Source organism: Phocoena sinus, chromosome 5, assembly GCF_008692025.1.
Source record: "Phocoena sinus isolate mPhoSin1 chromosome 5, mPhoSin1.pri, whole genome shotgun sequence".
Lineage (NCBI taxonomy): Eukaryota > Metazoa > Chordata > Mammalia > Artiodactyla > Phocoenidae > Phocoena > Phocoena sinus.
Genome location: NC_045767.1, coordinates 121,514,517 through 121,536,935, shown reverse-complemented (window position 1 = coordinate 121,536,935; position 22,419 = coordinate 121,514,517). Strand labels below are relative to the sequence as shown.

General features: G+C 37.3%; 1 protein-coding gene across 2 annotated transcripts in view; it reads right to left on the bottom strand.

The window, feature by feature from the left end:
• The window catches only part of EMCN (endomucin), a 93,560-nt gene that overhangs the window by 45,150 nt on the left and 25,991 nt on the right, over positions 1-22,419 (bottom strand). For both annotated transcript variants that reach the window (XR_004350148.1, XM_032633602.1), the window contains exons 2-3: positions 12,584-12,709; positions 10,942-11,019 (exon numbers count right to left, since the gene is read on the bottom strand). Coding sequence is in view for 1 of the 2 variants with exons in the window: in XM_032633602.1 (XP_032489493.1) it covers positions 10,942-11,019; positions 12,584-12,709 (204 nt within the window). In the remaining variant the exon portion in view is untranslated. The remainder of the gene's footprint in view (positions 1-10,941; positions 11,020-12,583; positions 12,710-22,419) is intronic.

Below are 22,419 nucleotides of genomic sequence, written 5' to 3'. Positions count from 1 at the left end.
AGAATAAACTTTTAATTGTATTTAGTTCATTTTGGGGGGGCAAAAAGGAAATTCAGCAACAAAGAAAAAATAAGCTGAGTTTTCAAAAATAGCATTGGAATAAGATTACTTTAAATAATCTATATTTGCACAAATATTATAAAACAAAATGATTGATGACCTTCAGTCTTTTCAAAGTCTAGCATGGGGAACATTGAGTTAGTAAAGAAAAGATAGGCATGCTGGTTAGTGCACACTTAGTGTTAGCTAGATACGATGTTGGCTGGAGATGGGGGGAAGACAGTTTAATAGACTCCTACCACAAAGAGGTCTGGAAGCCTGAACTGCTGGTGCCTTCCAGAAGTGCCAATGAGCTTTCATTCTATGGCAATAAGCATCTATAGTGCAATGCAAATTCTTAGTGCACTTGAGAGATTCATGCTGGAGAAGTTTATAGTTTGCAGGAAGACCTCATAGACAGTGGGTAAATATGTCTTCAGGCAAAAAGCCTTTAGAAATTGATATGCTAAAGAAAGTGAATAAATTTGAATAGAGGCTACAGGATTGACACTGCATATGAGAAAGAATGAGTGAAAATGGTCACCAACTTCAGAGGAATCTTGATTAAATTGAGAGGGAAATACTTGAGGAAGAAAAGAAATGTCTTATTATGTAAGGAAAGCAGAAATTGATCTTTGTAATAGTATGGAAGTGGGAAAGTTACAGAAACTCAACACTTGAGGATGAAGGAACGTGGGGATAAAGATCTTGCTTCTCACTGGAACTCCAAGAACATATGCTTTGAAAACATCAGAACAGGAGTTCTTCTTCAGAAATCTTCAGAGAAGAATTCTTCTGCTGAGCTAAAATTGGAAACCATGAAAAAGCTATCCTGATGGGCTAAAGAATTCCCTTGTGTAAAGCAGACTCAACAGTCTCGGTGATGGGAAAAAATAGAATGTATAGCTAAGGAAGATGCGAGGAGCTGCCAGTTTACGAAAATACAAAGAGAAAAGGAGAATAACGGAGTAGCTGGGGGTACAACCCCCCAAATTTTATTTAGAGAATTGCTTATTATTAATGTGGAATATACTTCACAATTGAGAATAGAATTAGAGCCCACACTCAATTCAGGACAGGTTGTCAATTACACATGTCAATTAGGCCATGGAAGGAGACAGGAATGTTTTGAAAGTGATCCAAATATTTAGAAATATTCCTGGTGGACTATGAAAATAGAATAGAATGAAAGATGTATTGAATGAAAAGTGAAAAGAATGAAAAATGTGGAGACTGATGCTGCCACAGGCATAAACTTTCAAACTTTACTGGTGTACTAAATATTTCAAATCCTAATCTCAGAAGAAAAGAAAATGAGTAACCTACATTTATTAAAATATGAGAATCATAGTCTTATATTAACATCTTCTTGGGAAAATGTTCCCAATTGCACTTCAGGTTCACAGGTAGTAGATTCTGGACTTCTGCCAAGAAGTGATTGACACCTCAGAGCAAAAGGAAACCAATCTCAAAGCTGTTCTTTAAACTTATATGGTTTGCTCTCTTTCAGTTTTTCTGTCTGGCCATTTTCCCCCAGAAAACACTATATATCAGCAGTGGTCTACAGGTGTGACTCACACTGTTAAGTCTAGGTAATAATATATGTATTAGATTTGACAAACATTATTTTGCTTGAGCAATACTAATTTAAATCACAGCATCAAGATAATAGTGGCTTTACCTTTAGGACTTGTGTTTTTGAAATTTATGTTCTTTTAAGTCTTAGAAGAAGGTGGAATGTATGAAAGACAAAATATGAGGAATTTTTAAACCATATTGAACTTGAAATAAAGAATCAAACACAAGAGATGCTTGAGAAAGTCTCATCGATACCAGAGTGTAAATGCAGAGAAGAGACTTTGACTCCAACCAGAGCCCTTAATTAGAACCATTGGCTAGAACTAAGCAGAATGAGGAATATGGGCTGTTTTATAATTTGTCTTGGTATTATCAATGTGAGATTCATGTTGTATGTTTTGGGAGGTTAAATTTTTGGGAGTAAGCAACAAATGTGAACTTTAATTATATTAGGAATTTAAGGCGTGTTTACAACGGACTGACTTGAAAGGGAGGATTTATGGAGTTAAATTGCGAAGCAAAGGGGATTAAGCAGCTTTATTCCTTTGAAATTACATAATTTGACTTACAGTATTGTTTTGTCCAATATGCGTAACAAAAGCTTCTTGTGTGGTCACTTTGTCTTCAAAAATAGAATATGGGATAAGTGACTTTTTGACGAAATCAACATTTACTAAAACATATGCTATAGAATACTAGTACTTTGGTAAGTTACTTTGTTTATGTTAAAAAACACTTTTATAGTCAAATTATTTGGAGCTGCATAGTTTCTGAAAAAACATCAAATGAATGTCTTTGTGTTAGGATTACTGAGAATTTTTACAGATGTTATTGTGCATTGTAAAGCCCTCTGAGGGTAGTATTTTCTAAAACAATTGCCCAAGTAGCTCCATTTTCAGGCATCATTTTATGGGCTAGTGCTTCATAGAAATTATGTACCCATAGCAATGAGGGTAGTCTGGGGTAAAATTATTTAATATCCTGATTCATTTAAGTGACTTCTGAGGTAATATTAAAGAGCCCATAGAAAGACTGTGAAGGGCCTAAATGTTTATACCAATGATCCTAGGAAGATGTGTCAAAGCAGTGGCAAAGAATGGAAAAGAAGCTGCTTGAGGTTTTGCTCAGATTCTTCTGAACGCCTCCATTGGAGTGAAAAGCAGTACCTCAGAATGTAAATAAGTTAAAATGCTAAACCCAAGGGAAAAAGATGTGAAGGAATGTCGGCCAAATACCTGAACAATTCAAAGAGAACGTAAGACGTCGTTCTCTCCAGTACTCACTCCTGAGGAAGAGGAGCTCAGATCATGCAACCAGACTATCCCGGTGTCCCCAGAGGCTCTGGAGAAGCGCAAAATGGTGCTGGTGAAGGAATGTACGTAAAGTAGGACTATAGCTTTCAGTGGGAGACAAGAAGAGGGGAAAGTTTTATTTCTATATAGATTTAAATTTCCTTTTTCTTTTCCATATTATTTAGAGGGTAGATTAAGGTAGGCATTAAGGGTCCCTTGGAATTGGGTGTTTAGCAATGTCCTACCTCTTGCAAAACCATCAAGTACCGTGTAGTATGACCCCAGGAAAGTAGGCCCCAGCAGACTGCTGAGAGCTCCCTGCTGTTTAGGCCTGGCCTAATAAGGTGTTTAGGTGTCTCCAGATTTATCAATTCTCTAACCCAATTTACCAAGGTAAGCTCATATAGGAACTTGGGACTGATCCTAGGTCATGAATAAACACATATCTGTACTTAGAGTGGCTTTTTGCATTATATATCCCCCAAATCAAGTGGGTTGAGGTATTTGGTGCCCTCGGAGCAATGTAGTAGTTTTTTAATCCCTTCGTTCTTTCTTAGAGACGTCACTAACAAATAGATGTTGACTTTCTATTTCCTTAAAATCTATTTTAACAGTGTTTCTTGGAGCCAGAGCAAATATTGGTAGGAGCTTCTTCTTTATTTTCTCATATCAATTGATCCTATTTACCCATAAATTCTTACATAGGAAAAATCAGCAACAGTGCTTATGGGGACATTAAAAGCTTCTCAAACATTTGAGCTGCCCCTTTGGAAAAACTGTAATTAACAATTACAGATGAGGTTATTCCCAGCTTAGATGGAGGGTGCAAAAGAATTGCTTTGTTTGTTTTCCAGTTGTAGAACACATTCATTACTTATTTTACTATGAATAGAATTTAACTAAACAGAATAATGACTTATTTCAGTAAATTTTAACTGTACTACTAAAGTCCTAAGGGTTCAGTAGGGAAGCCTCACAGGCTTGGTGGTAAGAGAGAGAAATGGCTAGCAGTCCACCCTGCACATACCACCACACTGCTTCAAACTGGGAGGTTCAACTTCTATTTATCTGATATATTCACATTTTGGACTTTCGCAAAAGATTTTATGAGAAACGTTTCTGCTAATTACAAACAATTTTAGACAACAACTAATTGCATTAATTATGAGGGTCCTAAAATCAGACATTATCTGACCACACTGAAAGTAAGATGAACAACAGAGTAGGCAGAAATAACAAGATCTTGTGTTATTGTGAAAATCATGTGCTAATAATGTTTCTATACTATGCTCAAGAATATCACCTTTCACTTGGACTTATTTACTCTTTTTAAAACACAATGCTAACAAGTTGGTTGTGTGTGTTTATGTGTGTATGTGTTTTCCACTTAAAGGAGCAACCTGAAAGAAATAACCATTCATAGCAGTCTGGCAATCTCACCCAAAATATAGCCTAAAAGCAGGGAAAGAACCAGAACATGCACCAAAAAGGGAAAAGAAAGGCAAAAAGTTATAGAATTCTGTGACTATTTTGTGTAGGAAGGAAAAGTGCTATATAAGCACTGTTAAAACCTGAGGGGCTCACTATTAAATAGTGAAGTCTAAATAGTTGAGATTAAAATAGTAATACTCATTAAGTAATAGTTGATTATGAATTAGTTCAATAGAGAGAAAAATTAAAGAGCCAACTTTCAAATTCCAAATTGTTATTATGAATTTTGTGCTTTTTTGTTAAGTCATTTAAGCTCTCTGAAACTCAGTTTTTCGGTTTTTGAACAATTTTAAAATAATCTTTAAAAAATGATAATATATCCTGAGGTGTAGGCAAGATGATGGGGTAGGAAGACGCTGAGCTAACTCTGCCCACAGGTGCAGCAAAATTACAACTATTTACAGGAAAACTGTCTATGAAAGTCACCTGAAGACTAGCAGAAAAGATTTTCCACAACTAAAGATACAAAGAAGGAACCACAACAGGACAGGTAGGAGGGGTAGAGATGTAGTAGAGTCAAGACCCACACCCACAGATAGGTGACACACAAACGGGAGGATTATCACAATTCCAGAGGTTCTCCCCAAGGAGCGAGGGGTCTGAATTCTACATTGGGACCCGCTACCTGCATGTCCTACACTCCCAGGAAAATGAGTGCCCAGAACACCTGGCTTTGAAGGCCTGTAGGGCTTGTGTAATGGGAGAGCCAGAGGGCTATAGGAAACAGAGACCCCACTCTTAAAGGGCTCACGCAAAGTTTCACATGCTCCGAGTTCCAGTACAGAGGCAGTAATCTGAAAGGAGCCTGCGTCAGATTCATTTGCTGATCTTGGAGAGCCTCACAGAGAGAGAGGAAGCAATGCGGATTCCCCCTGGGAACATAGATGCTGGCAGCAAACATTCTGGGGAGCTTGTTCTACCATGAGGATGCTGGCGATGACAAGCACAATTTTGGAAACCTCCCTCCAGCCTTGAAGTGCCAGGGGCTTACCCACCCACCAGCAGGCAGGCACCAGTCCCTAGAGATCTGGGGCTCTGCCACCAGCTGCTCCGGGTCCCAGCCCCACCTGCCAACACGCTGTCACCAGCCCTAGGACTCCCCAGGTTGCACAGCAGCCACACTGGGACCTGGTCCTATCTACCAACAGGAAGGCACCAGCTCCAGCACCTGCTGGGTCACACAGCCAGCCATACCAGATCCTGGCCCTACCTACCAGTGGGCTGGCAGTCACCATATGAGTTACAGTTTGGCAGCCAACTGGCCTGGGGCCAGCTCTGCCTACCAGTGTGCCCACAGTAGTTGGTTCCACCACAACAGAAGGGCCCACACAGTCAACACAGGGGGCACCCCTAGAGCATACAGCTCTGGTGACCAGAAGGATGTGGGCTGCTGAGCCCCATAGGATGTCTCCTACATAAGGCCACTTCACAAAGATTGGAAAACATAACCAACCTACATAATACATAGAAATAAATGTATAGAGATAGGCAAAATGAAGAGACAAAAGAATATGTTCCAGGTGAAGGAACAAGACAAAACCCAAGAAGAAGAACTAAGTGAAGTGGAGATAAGTAATCTACATGATAAAGAGGTCAAGGTAATGATCATGAAAATGCTCAGTGAACTTGGGAGAAGAATGAATGATCACGTTGAGAAGTTAATAAAGAGTTAGAAAATATAAAAAAGAATCAAACGGAGCTGAAGAATACAATAACTGAAATAAAAAATACAGTAGAAGGAATCAACAGGAGATTAGATGATATAGAGGAACGATCAGTGAACTGGAGACTGAGTAGTGAAAAATCACCCAAGCTGAGCAAAAAAGAAAAAAAGAATTTTAAAAGATGGGGACAGTGTAAGAGAACTCTGGGATAAGATCAAGCGTACTAACATTCACATTATAAGGGGTCCTAGAAGGAGAAGAAAGAGAGAAAGAAGCAGAGAACATATTTGAAGAAATAATAGCTGAAAACTCCCCTAAGCTGGGAAAGGAAACATGCATCTATTTCTGGAAAGTACAGAGAGTTCCAGACAAGATGAACCTAAAGTGGTTTACAGCAAGAAACATAATTAAAATGACAAATATTAAAGATAAGAAGAGAATCTTAAAAGCACCAAGAGAAAAGCAACTAGTTACATACAAGAGAACTCCCATAAGACTATGAGCTGAATTTTCAGCAGAATCTTTGTAAGCTGGAAGGGAGTGGCATGATATATTCAAGGTAATGAAAGGAAAAAACCTACAACCAAGAATAATCTAACTGGAAAACATATCATTCAGATTTGAAGAAGAGATAAAGAGTTTTACAGGCAAGCAAAGGCTAAAAGAGTTCAGCACCACTAAACCAGCTCTACAAGAAATGTTAAAGGGATTTCCCTAAGTGAAGTAGAAAAGACCACAGCTAGAAATATGAAAATTATGAAAGTAGAAATCTCATTGGTAAAAGCAAACATACAGTAAATGTAGTAGATCAACCACATAAAGCTAGTAGGAAGGTTAAAAGACAAGGCAGTAAAACCATTTAGATCAACAATAAGTATTTAAGGGATACCTAAAACAAAAAGATGTAAATGTTGATGTCAAAAACATTAAACATATATATATATAGAGAGAGAGAATTATATATAAATCTCATGATAATCACAAACCAAAAATCTATAATAGAGACACACAAAAAAGAGAAAGAAATCCAAACATAACACTACAGATTGTCATCAAATCATAAGGGAATAGAGCAAAAGAAGAAAGGAACAGAAAAGAAGTACAAAACAACCAGAAAACAATTAACAAAATGAAAGTAAATACATACCTATCAATAATTACCTTAAATGTAAGTGAATTAACTGTTCCAGTCAAAAGACATAGAGTGGCTGAACAGATTAAAAAAACAAAACAAAACGAAAAACAAGACCCATATATACACTGCCTACAGAAGACTCACTTCAGATATAAAGACACACATAGACTGAATGTGAGAGGATGGAAAAAGGTATTCCATGCAAATGAAAAGAAAGCTGGGGTAGCAGTACTCATAACAGACAATTTAGACTTTTCTTTAAATTTATTTTTAAAAAACCACTTTATTGGGGTATGATTGCTCAAAGTGCATTAAACACTTCATACCTTAGACACATTTTTATGATGGTATATTTTAGAGCTACTTACTTCTTTTTAAATCCACGTATTATAATTTATTTAACCAAACCCCTGTAGGTGGGCTGTTGAGCTTAATTGAATTAACAAACAAATCAAGCTGAGCAACGTGCAATATTGCCCATTCAGGCTGGAGTTGCAAAATCGAAATATTTTCCTCCCTTTCATCTAAGTCTACACAGCTCTGGCCCCCACATTTTAGCAATTGAAAAAGTAATTAATTCTGACTGTTGGTCAGAAAAATGCACCGTCCAGAGCATTCTAGGAAGTCAGGCAGAGGGCAGCTTGCCAGGACACAGCCCTTCCAGTGGGAGTAGCATTCTGAACTCTTGAATGTAAACTTCTGGCAGTATTTACTCCACTTTGAGTTACTCAAAATAGACTTTAAAATAAGACTGCAACAAGAGATGAAGAAAGACATTATATAATGATCAAGGGATCAACCCACAAGATCAAATAATTGTAAATATACATGCATCCAACATAGCAGCACCTACATATATAAGGCAAATATTAACAAAAATAAAGGGAGAATTGACAATAACACAATAATAATAGAAGACTTTAACACCCCAGTTGCATCAACTACCAAAACTGAGTCAAGAAGAAATAGAAAATCTGAAAAGGCCTATACCAAGTAAAGAGATTGAATTAGTAATCAAAAGCTTTCCACAAAGAAAATCCCAGATTTTCACTGGTACCTTCTACCAAACATTTAAAGAATATTTACCATCAACTGTTTACAAATTTTTCCAAAAATTAGTAGAGACAAAAACACTTCACAGTGCATCCTATGGGGCTATTATTAACCCGATACCAAAATCAGACAAAGACAACAGAAGAAAACTACAAACTTATATCTCTTATGAATACAGACATGAAAATTCTTAACAAAATAATTGACAACAAATCTAGCAACATATAAAAGGCATGATATACCATCACCAGGTGGGATGTACCACAGGAATGCAAGATTGGTCCCACATATGAAAATCAATGTCATATACCATATTAATAACATGGATTAAAAACCGCATAATAATCTTAATACACTAAGAACAGCATTTAACAAAATCTAACACTTTTGCATGATGAAAACACTCAGCAAACTAGTAATATAAGACGACTTCCTCAACCTGATTAAGGGCATCTCTGAAAAACCTACAATAATATCATACTTAATGGTGACATACTGAAAGCATTCCCCTAAGATTGGGAACAAGAAAAGGAGCCCTCTCTCACCACTTCTATTCAATATGGAACTGGAAGTTCTAGTCAGGGCAAATAGGCAAGAAAATAAAAAGACATCCATATTGGAAAGGGGAAAGTAAAACTATCTCCACTTGCAGATAAATCTTATATATAGAAAATACTAAGGAATACACACACCACACACACACACAACTTGAACCAATAAATGAGTTCAACAAGGTGGAAGGATATAATATCAGTATATGAAAATAAATTGTATTTCTATACAGTAGTAATGAACAATCCAAAAACAAAATGGAGGAAAATGATTCAATTTACAGTAGCAATAAAATGAATAAAATATTAGGAATAAATCGAACAAAAGAAGTGAATGTCTTCTGCACTGAAAACTATAAACATTATCAAAGGATATTAAAGAAGACCTAAATAAAGGCATCCTGTATTCATGATTTGGAAGACTTACAGCTGTGAAGATGGCAGTACTTCCCAAATTGATCTATAGATTCAACTCAATCCCTATCACAATCCCAGCTGACTTTTTGCAGAAAGTTAGGACAAGTTTATCCTAAAATTCATATGGAAATTCAAGTGACCCAGAATAGTCAACACAATCTAGAAAAAGAAGAAAAAGTTGGAGGATTCACATTTCCCAATTTCAAAACTTAATGCAAAACTTTGATAACCAAGACTGTATGATTCTGGCATAAGAATAGATATATAGATAAATGGATTAGAATTGAAAGTCCAGGAGTAAAAACATACCTTTATGGCCAACTGACTTTTATCAAGGGTTCTACCATAATTCAAGTGGGAAAAGAATAGTCTTTTCAACAAATGGTGTTAGGACAACTGGATGACTACATGCAAAAGAATGAAGCTGGACATCTAACTCACACTATATCAAAGACTTTAAAAGCTGAAAGTATCAACTTCTTAGAAGAAAACAGTCTAAATCTTTGTGATCTTGAGTTGAGCAAGTATTTCTCTGATTTGATCCACTGCATAAACTACTAAAGGAAGCCAGAATATGTCACCCCAAAATATGCATCTTTGATATAAAATTATTTTAAACTGAATGCAATTAAGAAGTAGCAAATGCATAAAAATACCTCCCTTTTCTGCCTAAAGGCAGGATATAAATTTTCCTTTTACTGGAGACAGACTCATCAGTACAGAGAAGGTACCCTTATACCTTTCTGGTGGGAATGTAATATAGTGAAGCTGCTTTGGAAATCAGTTCCTCAAAAAGTTAAACATAGAGTTACCATGTGACTCCACAATTCCTATTCATTGTTGACCTGAAGCCAATGGACTGACAGATATTTCTCCAGCCAAGATGCACTTGAGATCAGAAGAGAATTGCAATTCAGGGTCTGCAACCATGGCAAGTCATGTGTAAGTTCCCACATGGCAAGGGAAGAAGAAATTTTTATAGAGGGGAAAAGGAAGTGGGGAGGGCGATAGGGGAGGGCGATAGTAAACAAAGAGTCCCTGACTTTTCATTGATTGAGTCCTTGCCAGGAAAGAAGAGAGTCTCTGCTTCCTGTTGGGCTCTGCTATTGTCTCAGGGTGTGAGAGCTCCCTCTTCTGGCCCATCAACTCTATTTAAAATACTGAGGTTTCTGTTCATTAATTTTTGAGAATACCCAAGAGAAATGAAAACACATGGCCACACAAACACATGTACATAATTGTTCTTAGCATCATTATTTATAATAGGCAAAAAGTAGAAACAACCCAAATGTCCATCAACTAATAAACAGATAAACAAAATGTGGTCTATCTACACAATGAAATATCATTCAGTAATAGAAAAAAATAAACTACAGATACATGTTATAGCATGGGTGAATCTAAGAACATTATGCTAAGTGAAAGAAGCCAGACACAAAAGATCATATATCATATGATTCCATTTATATGAAATTTCTAGAATAGGTAAATTTATAGAAACAGAAAGTAGTGGTTGCCAGGGGTTAGAGGAAGGATGGGGGAGTGATTGGTAATAGATGTAGGGTTTCTTTTGGGGGTGATGAAGATGTCCCAGATGTGTGCAGAAGCTTGTGAATATGCTAAAACCCACTTAATTGAATACTTTAAAAGGGTGACTATTATGGTATGGTATGATGATATACATAAAAGAAAAATGGTTGCAAAGCAGATACATTACTCACCTTCACCATTAACTGCTGTGGTTACTGAAGACAGTGTTGACAGCAGAGATGTTTCTAAGGGTTCCTTGCTGGTAGCTCCTAGATATATGACATTATTATTAATTACAATTTCATCTCACCTGTCATGGAGTAAAGAAAAGTAAGTCAAATCTGAAGGTGAATTAAAATCCTTCTATAGGTACTGGGTAAACCTTTGTCTATCTTTATTTTTCCATTTTCCAGCTTCTTTTGTCCAAGGTGAGGAATGTAAGTACTGAATGCTTGGGTGGCCCGATAAACACACACACACACTTTTGTATGAGGGGTCCCAAAAGCAAATTTCTACTGCAGATTGTTACTTAGGTCTCTTTAAAAGTGAATTATTTAAAATCATTTTATTTTTCCCAGTGGGAAAAATTACCTGGTCAATAGGACCTGGGAGTAATGTGCCTTTTTTTCCCAAAATAAGATTTCATTTTGTTGATTTAGTTGTGGCTTTGAAACTTCCAATAAACATAAATAATAAAGGAACTTGCAAACTCCTGTAACTAATTAATTTTTTTCATTTATGAAACAATGCATTGACTTCCCACTCTGCACAAAGCCCTCTCCTAGGCTTCTGAGGGCAGTACCTAACCCTTAGTCACCTCTTTTCCCCATGCCCCTTCCCCCGCTCCCTGCAGTTGCCACGCGCTCCGACTGGCCCTTAGTCATCTTTTTAATCTTCGTCGTATGAAGAATAATTCCTGGCGTAGAGTGAGCATGTAGTAAATGTTGTTTCAGATAAGATGGCGCTCATACAGGACAGGGGGACCAACAGAAGGATAAAGATCTGCTTTAAGTCGTGAACACAACTTACTGATTTGCTACTCATGGTAGCATTCCCTTTTCTCTTAAAACATGTTAGAATGTCCTTTTGTGATTAGGGCAAGGGTTCTATTTTTACTATGTGACATTCATAACATCTTGGTTCTTATATATACACATGCTATGTTTGAGGGAGGAGATATTTGGCTCTGCACAGTTTACCTAGTACTTTATTTTTTTATATCTTTATTGGAGTATAATTGATTTACAATGTTGTGTTTAGTTTCTGCTGTACAACAAAGTGAATCAGCTATGTGTATACATACATCCCCATATCCTCTCCCTCGTGAGCCTCCCTCCCATCCTCGCTATCCCACCCCTCTAAATTGTCACAAAGCATCCAGCTGATCTCCCTGTGCTATGCAAGCAAAGCAACTGACAAAGGAAGCAACTGACGAAGGATTAATCTCCAAAATATACAAGCAGCTCTGTTATTAATACAGTTTCACCTTGTGAGCTGTGCTGCTTAAGTAGGGAACCGGAATATTTAGAAAGATATTTTTATGACTGAGAAATGACAATTTTTCTTCTCTAAAAATAAACTTTGTATATGTAACCATCACAATAGTATCGTTCCCAAACAGGAAGTGACCCAAAGCGATATCATCGAAGAAGCCCACTGTGATCTCACGGTTCTGTATTCAACCCAAAATAACACATGAGTTTCAAAATAGTGAAATAACCTAGACCTTCATAACACAGATATGAGATTCCCAAATTATTTTCCTATGATTAATTTATATGGGTGCTACTAATTTAATTTGTTAAGGTAAGTGTCATGAAGAGTTAATCCTACCTTTAGCAGATATTTCAACTGTTGATTTCTCTGCAACATTTGGTGATGACGTTGTGTTTGATGTTGGTACAGATGTTTTTGTTGCAGAAGTTGATGATAATACAGGAGCAGCTGTATCTTTGACTTCTGAAAAAAGTAAATTGTGTTAAAGCAGTTGCATTAAAATTTACATTTATTTTGCCAATCAACAGCCTAGTATATTTAAACAAAGTAAACTGTATGTATACTACTGCATCGGCTATGGTTTTGGAATTAATTTTCTAATTGTAATGAATTCAGCCTTGATTTCTGTATTCATTCACTAACTCCATCTGCTTCTCACCAATGGCGTGAATTTTTAAGATGGTTGGCAGAATCAGTCTGTGGTTCTGAAACAAAATAATATCTGACAAAACTAGTGAGGAATAAATGTATGAGTTTGAAGCTTAACAATATTTTTAATCCAACTAAACTAACATTGTCCGATGAAATCATTAAATAGGCATTCTCTGGGCAGTGATATTTTACTGAATGTTTTAGAGCATGTTAAAGTTACTAAGTACTAAAATCTCAGTATTAGTGCCTCTCTTTTTGGTACATAGCATTTCTCTCTCTCTCTCCATATACTACATATATATCCTAAAGAGACAATAAATTTTAAAGAAATTCAACAATTGCAACAAGCCTACATTCTTGGGAATAGAGCCACCATAAATCTGCCTTTTCAAATGACTTATTTCTCTCAAAGGCACAGAAGTGAAGACAATACATTGTTATGTATATTTTATATACATATATATATATGTGTGTGTATATATATATTTTTTTTTTTTTTTTTTTTTTTTTTTTTTTTTTCAGTACGCGGGCCTCTCACTGTTGTGGCATCTCGCGTTGCGGAGCACAGGCTCCGGACGCGCAGGCTCAGCGGCCATGGCTCACGGGCCCAGCCGCTCCGCGGCATGTGGGATCTTCCCGGACCGGGGTACAAACCCGTGTCCCCTGCATCGGCAGGCGGGCTCTCAACCACTGTGCCACCAGGGAAGCCCTATATTTATTTTTAATAATTATTGTTTGGCAATAGAAAGCCAATATCTTACAATAATTCTTAAAACTTCCATTGCAATGTTATTTTTTAAAAGTAAAGTATGTAGGATTTAATTCTCAGTGATCTATGGAAAGATTTGTTTCATATAATATTATTGTAACTTATTGACATTTATATACTTTTTTAATCCTGCATTTGTTGGACTGGCCTCTGTATACTTACTGTTATGTTGCAGATCAAAAAACAGCAAACAAATGTTTACAAAGGATGTGGAAAAAATATTCCTGTTCATGGAAAGCACTATTTTTATGTTGTTGCTTTGCATACAGAACAGTTGACCCTTTAACATCTTGGGGGTTAGGGGTGTCTACCTTCCATGCGATAGAAAATCCAGGTATAACTTATATGTGGCCCTTCCTATCCAAGGTTTCTCTGCATCCAAAGATTCAAACAACTTCAGATTTTAGCACTGTAGTATTTACTATTGAAAAAAATCTGTGTATAAGTGGACCCACGCAGTACAAACTCATGCTATTTAAGGGTCAGTTGTATACAGAGTCAGTACAACAGGTAGTTGAGAGGATGGACTTTGAATAACAAAGACTCATGTTCAAATCCCAGTCAAACTGAGTATGTCATTAGAGTAATTGTATGTCATTTGTATGACTTCTCAAATTTAAATTTCATCCAAAATTTTCCTCTTTGAATCTGAGAAAAAAAACCCAAAAATCTTTCAAGTCATTGAAAAGCAATATTTGAGATGTCATGAGATAGAGTGTACTTCCTGTTTTATTTTATAGACTTGAGGGCCTTGGGAGTGTTTGTGCTTAGCGCTGACTTTGTTTACAGACAGCTCACAGAAATTGCTTGATGTATGCAATGTGTAACCGATGTGTTCCGCATATACAGGAATGACAGAACTGCTTTTTCAAGGGCTTTACCGAAATCAAGTCAAAAGCTTTTTTCACCTCTGGAGAAACACTTCACACCCTTGGTCTTACTCCCATCCTCTCCTTCCCCTCAATACTCAGCAGAGAAAAGGAACACAGCGTGTATGAGGTTACCTTTTCTCTATTAGTCATTTTGTTCTCACTATTTTTCTTTCTGTCCTAGAGTCCATGAGGTAACATTAAGTTCTAAGTTTAAACTGAGATTGAAGAAGAAGTTATTTGAAGAGGCATATACCCCATGGACTGGAAATTTCACCAGTAAATAACTTGAATGATCTCTCTCTGTTGACTTGCTAAATAGCAACAACCTTAATTTCTGAGTATAATCAACAACTCCAGAGATATTTTTCATATTTCTTTCCTCCCTCCCTTACTTTTTTCTTTCCTTTTTTGCCTCCACACATACTTATTGGGGAACTAATATGAAAAGCATGATTAGATACTGCAAAAGACTCTATGTTGCACCACATAGTATCACCCTTGAGTAGCTTTTAATCTGATAGGGAACATAATGCCTATACACAATAAATAATAAAGAATATTCTGTATGAGTTGTGTAGACCAGTGTTTTTCAAACTTCAGATTATGATACAATTAAAGAGTAATTTAAGTCTATTTAATACATTGCAGCCAGAGCTTTTTTTTTCCAAATGAAAGAGAAAAGAGGCAATATTAGATTAATACTGCAAATAATGAGGGTAAGTATTGTTTCATGAAGCTTTAGTTTAGCATTGTGTGTGTGTGCGTTTGAGAATGAAATGTGTGTTAATGCAAAATGTATCTCTTACTGTGATTCCAGCTAAAAATGTGAAAACTGTGGGGCAAGAAAAAGTTGGGGCAAGAATTTATAAGATAAAAAATGATCACCCTGGGCTTCCCTGGTGGTGCAGTGGTTGAGAGTCCGCCTGCCGATGCAGGGGACACGGGTTCATGCCCCGGTCCGGAAAGATCCCACATGCCGCGGAGCGGCTGGGCCCGTGAGCCATGGCCGCTGAGCCTGCGCGTCCGGAGCCTGTGCTCTGCAATGGGAGAGGCCACAACAGTGAGAGGCCCACGTACCGCAAAATTAAAAAAAAAAAAAAAAAAAATGACCACCCTGCTGGCATGAGCAAGGAATACTTCATGAGAGAGTTGACGTAGGAGCTGGAGCTTGAAGAGTGCGTAATATGGTGACACAGGAAGAGGAAAGAGCATGAGTAAAGGTCTGAAGTGGGAGAGTGAGACATATTTGAGGGCACTGCAAAGAGCTCTGTTTGGCTGGATTGCTGTGTACTATGACAGGACATGGTGGATGTGTCTGGTAAAATTCTGGAGACCAGATTGTAAAGGACTTTGAACACCAAGCCAGAGACTTGGGACTTTATCTGCGAGTCTGTGGGGAGACATATGAAGTGACCAAATGGAAATTCAACCGTAGGAAACACAATGGGGAAATAAGTGGGGCAGAGAATGAGAAGATACCAGTGGAACAGAATTGAAAGCCGCCATTTTTATGTTTACCAATGTGGTCGGCCCTCTTGAAGTCATCATGTGAGATCAGTGAGTTCTCATCCATACAATGACTTGAGGCAAACTACAACAAGACACATTTCTAGCTACTTATGTGGTAAGGCTGAAATGTGCTGTAAGGCTTCTCCTCCTTACCGCCCTTCTACGCATTTGGCCACGGATTTCCCTGAGTAAAACCTTAATCCATTAGCACTCATCAATGTCTCCATTACTAGTTCTTCAGATTGTTCAACAGAGAGTATTCCCTCTTTTGGCAAGGACTGACAAACAACCCCTAAGAATACTGAGCGTCACTATGCGCCAGGTAGTATGTGAATACTTTCCATGGATTATATCATTTAATTCTAAGACCCTACAATGTTTATACGCTTAGATCACCATTTTACAGAAGAGGATCAAAAATGGTAAGCAACTTGTCCATATTATAGGAAGTAATACAGTTGGAATTTGAATCCAGACACCTTTGACTCCGGAGAAGATACCCTGAAGCATCACACATCTGGCCATGGGAAGGTGGCTCCATGCCAAGCCCCTGCCCCACCTGCTTTCTGCCTTTGACGGAGTGTGATATTAAAAATGTGGAAGTGACTAGATGCACCGATGTTTTACCTCTACGTGCCTAGGATGAGGAAACAGACAAAACACCTCACTGTTTTTTTTCTTTTTTAATAACAAGCATTCATACTGTCGTGTACCTATACATAAACACACATATAAAATGTTTCCATGGTAGACTGAAAGCTTTAAAATATTTCCAATCTTTTAAAACTATTTATAATTGAAAAATAAAAATAGAGATTTACTGAGTTTAAAAAAATTCTGCAAATAGAAACTTTCTCTCCTCATACGGTGGAAAAGAATTATTCCCTGTAACTACCACTGTTGAAGGTTTTATTGACCAGGATTCAAGTAACCATCAATTATGCTTTTACTGTGTTATCTGTAAATCTCTTCCAGGTCTGATTTGATCTCATAATAAACCATTGAGGAAAATGGTTAATTCTGAAGTGTTTTCATAGGACACTGTGAGGTAGCATTTCCCCTCTCTTTATCTCCAAAGTGATTAAATAATAATTTAACAAGGAGACCTGTGCTTCACAGCTTTGCTTGTGCCAAACCAGATAGTGCTGCTTTTGGGAGAAACAGATGGCATTTCATCCTGACTCTACCCTATATCCATACACTCCAACTGAGAGAGCACAAGGGATGCCATAGCACCAGTTTCCTATGCTATGAAAGGATGAAGCATTATTGGGATTTTAATAAAATAACTATTTTAATTATAAAAATCATAAGAACTTTGAGAATTCAGTTTATGGCTAGAAACCAAGATTCATACTTTCTCCTGTTTTCAAATGATCAAGTCATCGACTCCAGTCTTCTCAGACATGCTTTGTAATTACATTTAGAGGTAACTCACGAATAGTCTCTAAGAGTTAGAATTTCACCCATCCTCATAAGGAGCAATTGCTTCTCCAGCTTCCTTTTTCCTACCAATTCTAAAGTCCACTGAAAATCCACTACTAAAGAAGATTGATCTTCCTTCTTCTAGATCAACACCAACACTGCGTGACAGTAACTTAGAATTCTAGAACTTGAGATCTGGAAAGAACTTTTCTAAAAGATCTTAATGTAATAGAAGTCCTACATTTTATAGCTTAGAAAATGTATGAGTTTAAGGTAGTTTCAAAAGATCATAGCACCAATTAGTAAAAAAGTTGATTTTTTTTCTAATTCTACCATTTGGGTACATGGAATGCAACTGTGGCAGAGACAGTGCTGAAGTTTCCCTTTGAAAATATTTATTTTGCTAGTTTTAACCATAAACACAATTTCAGAAGAAGGTTTTAAGTTCTTTAAGGAAACAGAAGAACGGTTTCTTTAGAAATATATAATTACAGTAAATTCAAAATGCTAACTACTAAATGGTCTTATAAACCTTCAAAGTACCATTATTAGGTAATAATCTCATCACCTAGATCAGCTGCTCTATGGAATTGATGGTAAAGTAGCTAATTTTATGTTTCAATAGCTTACAACATACTATTTCTACTACTTCATATTGTCTTCATGCAATGCCATCTCCCATATATGCCACCCCTTAGGCTTTTAGGAACTTTATACAGATTTTATCTTGAAATAAAGTAATTGTCAATTTTCAGTTGTCATTTGTGGTTGCTTCTCCCCTATGTATCATGGCTTATAGTGAATAGAGATCCACTTCTTAACGTTTGTATGTGATGGCAATGCACAAATTGGGGTATTATAAATAGTGAGAAGGTCCTTTTTCATAGTACTTTGTCAGTAGTTGCTAGCATTATAATTTTTGTTCAACATATACCCTATATCTTCTTTGTTAGAAAAGAGGTAGCAAAGAATTAGCAGAGTTTAAGTGGAAAATTTCAATTTTCCCTCACCCATTAAAAATATATTAAAATGTTAATTACATAGCATAATATACAAAATTTATATATAAGTAAAATATATTTCTATAGTAATATAATAAAAATAAATAAATGAAATATGATACCACTTTCATATTCCCATCAAAAGAGAGCCTTTGTGAAAGACAAGGCACCAACTCCTCTTGGCTATCAGTGTCACAGCAACACGTTTTTCCATTAATGGTGATCCTTGCTCTTTTATACAGCACAGGTCACTTTGGTTCATTGCCAACCAAATTAAATGAAGTTAATTTTTTTCCTCAATTAAAATAAAACAATAATTATTACATGATGATGTATTCCTGATGACTTCTACTTGCATTGATCTAAAAATTTCATGATATCTTATATGAAATGTATAAGTAAACTACTAGCCAATGAGTAACATACCTCAATAAACGTTTACTAAGCATCTATTCCAATAAGACCTAAGCAAAAATTAAAAATATGTTTTTCCTAGAGGATCTTAGACTTTATTTTGATACTCAAGCTATACATGCATGGAACACCTATAAGGTTATGCTAAGGTGCCATATAAAAATGGTGCTGTATAATTAATGCTATGCATAGCTCATTCTATACAAGTGAAATCAAAGTAAGGTGATGTCTCTCTATGTGTCTAGGATAATGAGAATCATTTTCTCCGTGGAACAGATTTCAAAAGGAATCAGATAAATGAGCACAAGAAGGAAAGAAAAATCATGCTTCATGGTAGAAAAAGAAGAAAGGATATTCAAAGAGAAGGGCAAAGACAATAGTGCCAAATAAAACAGAGGCTATATAACATAAGGCCTGAAATGGGGCCTTGGGGATATTAGACACTTAAAAATAGAATCTTTGGGGAGAGGAAGACAGAAAAATTTAATTTTCAATGAAGACATCAGAGCTAGTGGCAACTCAAAAAAAAAAAGGATTTGAAGTTTACTTTTTCGATTAAAGCTAACAAAATACTGTAGTGAGCACAAAAGGTTTTAGAATGCTTACCTTTCCTAGGTGGAATGAATTTGGGGGATAAGTTAGAATAAAGACGAAGATGGAGAGAATGGACTTGAGGACACGGGGAGGGGGAAGGGTAAGCTGGGACGAAGTGAGAGAGTGGCATGGACATATATACACTACCAAATGTAAAATAGATAGCTAGTGGGAAGCAGCCACATAGCACAGGGAGATCAGCTTGGTGTTTTGTGACCACCTAGAGGGGTGAGATAGGGAGGGTGGGAGGGAGACGCAAGAGGGAAGGGATATGGGGATATATGTATACGTATAGCTGATTCACTTTGTTATACAGCAGAAACTAATGCAACATTGTAAAGCAATTATACTCCAATAAAGATGTTAAAAAAATAAAAATAAAAAGAAGAAGATCTCATCTCTCACAGAGAGGAAAATATGCAGGTAAGTGGGAGAGAGCTATGCCTTAAAGACGAATCTCCTCGGGTTGCCAGCCATCTGTGAGGTGGGGAAGGAGTGCCAGGCCTGGCAGGCTCGAGCATGGACAGGTGTCTCAGCCACCTGGCCCCTCTGGGGAGAACGGGAAGGCAGCAGTACATTGGCGAGTTTCTTAAACAGAAAACAACAATATCTGCAAAATGGACCTGAGAATCCAAGGTGTTCTGGCTGACACACAGGTGGAGCCTCCCAAGGCAAGTTTCCTCCACTCACCCACGTGTCAGGTTTGAAATTATGGGGCAATGCAGGTATTTTTCCTTCACAAAATAATTGTGATTCTTTAAAACTCAGGTTGCATAATAACAAGATATTTGAGATTGTGGACTCTATTATAAGGGGACTTTTTGTATACTGTATCATGTTTGGAAAGTTTCAGCTCTTTGAGGTATAAAAAAGCAAAGGTTATATTTAATATTTATAGGAGTGGGAGTATTAGGGGAAAGGAGTGACCTGGCCATACTCCTGGGCTCTTAGATCAACCATCCTCAGATCCCTCCTACCATGCTCTGCTCTGACCCCAGAGAGGAGCTGTGATTCTATGGCTCAAAAAGCATCTTCCCAGGAAACAAGATGCTTAGGCTTTGCAGGTTCTTGTCGGCACCAGCAAACCTTACAAGCAAGTCTCTTGGGCTTGTCTCAGGAAGAGGATCAATCAAGGGCCCTCTCAGTCCTGGGAGGAACAGCACTGCTCTGTCCCTTGTCTGGGCTCCATACAGGGGCAGTGATAACGGAGGAAAAGGTGGTCCTCTTCTCTCTCTAATGGCGCCCCCAGCTTTCCTCTGAGCTTAGAATGTCGCCACTTGAAATCCTGGGTCTTCACTACAGGCTCTCCTGGCATTTCTTCAGGAACAGGGAAGGTCTCACTAGACACTTTCCACCAGCAGTGACATTAGAAGAGTGATTGACACACATGAAATGACACCACGGGAGGTGGAAGGACACACAGCCTTGGCAATTGTGACATCAACTAATTATGTAGCTGTGTGGGCCACTTCACCACTTGGGGCCTCAGTTTCCTCTCTATGAAAAGTGTCTGTTGAACAAAATCTCTTCGACTGTAAAATTATATTACCTGTAAGATTAAATTACAATGTAAATATCCATTATGGCAAATAATTGAGCGTAAGTTGCGTTTCTACATACCAAGAAGGAGGCTTGTACTTTAGCAGTTATATACAAAGGCTTTATAGAGTTATAAACTCATCACCTGGGAGAAATCTAAGCCCCAAAAGGCATTCTGTATTACAAGGGAGAAAATGATTATGTTTATTTGCAATCTGATAATGTTAACTGGACAAAATGTATTTCCCTTTAGGGTGTTAGTCTACCCAGAAATAGAGAAAATGTGAAAGACAAAGTTTGGAATAGGTATTTGGAATACTTTGTGTTGAAACTTTTTTTTTTTTTTTTTTTTGCGGTATGCGGGCCTCCCACTATTGTGGCCTCTCCCGCCGCGGAGCACAGGCTCCGGACACGCAGGCTCAGCGGCCATGGCTCACAGACCCAGCCGCTCCGCGGCATGTGGGATCCTCCTGGACCGGGCACGAAACCGTGTCCCTTGCATCCGCAGGCGGACTCTCAACCACTGTGCCACCAGGGAAGCCTGAAACTTTTCTTTTACATAGCAGAACAAATGATGAAATATTTTATATAGGTAAACTAGCATCTACGTGAATGAATAGAGCTCATATACAATAAGCTAGACAGCTCCTTCTCAGCAATGTGTATGTGTAGGTCTGTGTGTGTGTGTGTGTTCATGTCTACATTTAATGAGTGACAGCTGAGTTTGTAAAAAAGTCTACAGTATTGCATTTGAAGCTAGAAAATGATATTTGGCTGACTTTGAGATGTCATATTTATCACCTCATCTACTCTATTTTTGTCTTCTCTAAGTGTAAAGAAAAACTCTCTGATTTTAAATGCTTTTTAATTTGTATCTGTTGAAAGATGGTAATTTCAGTTATTAAGGGGTAAAATAAAAGGACAAAATGTTATTTCTATCTTCTGAAAAGTCAAAGACAATCTTTTCTTGCCCTAAAAAGAATTATTTGAAGTGACAAAAAACTTTATAAATGACAGACATTCCAAGAATGCAAACATGCGTAACAATAATTGCTTTCACTGACATCATTTGATTTTAACAATTTCATAGAACAGTAGAACAGACAATACTGTTATCTTCATTTCGTAGATGAAGAAACTGAGGTCTGATTGTGACTTGCCAAGAGTCACAGTTACAATTACCTTCTGCAGCAGCGGAAGATGTTAGAGCCTTGTTTACACTCAGATGTTCTAATCCCATCTTTCATGTGCTTTTCCTCTACATTGGCTAGTCTTAGAACTGCAATGTCACGTTTGTGGTTGCAGTATTTCTGTGCTACTATTTGGTATTATTTAGAGTACTTTAGAGCACAATTGTTTTTCTCATATTGTTGCTAATAATTATGAAAACAAATGAAA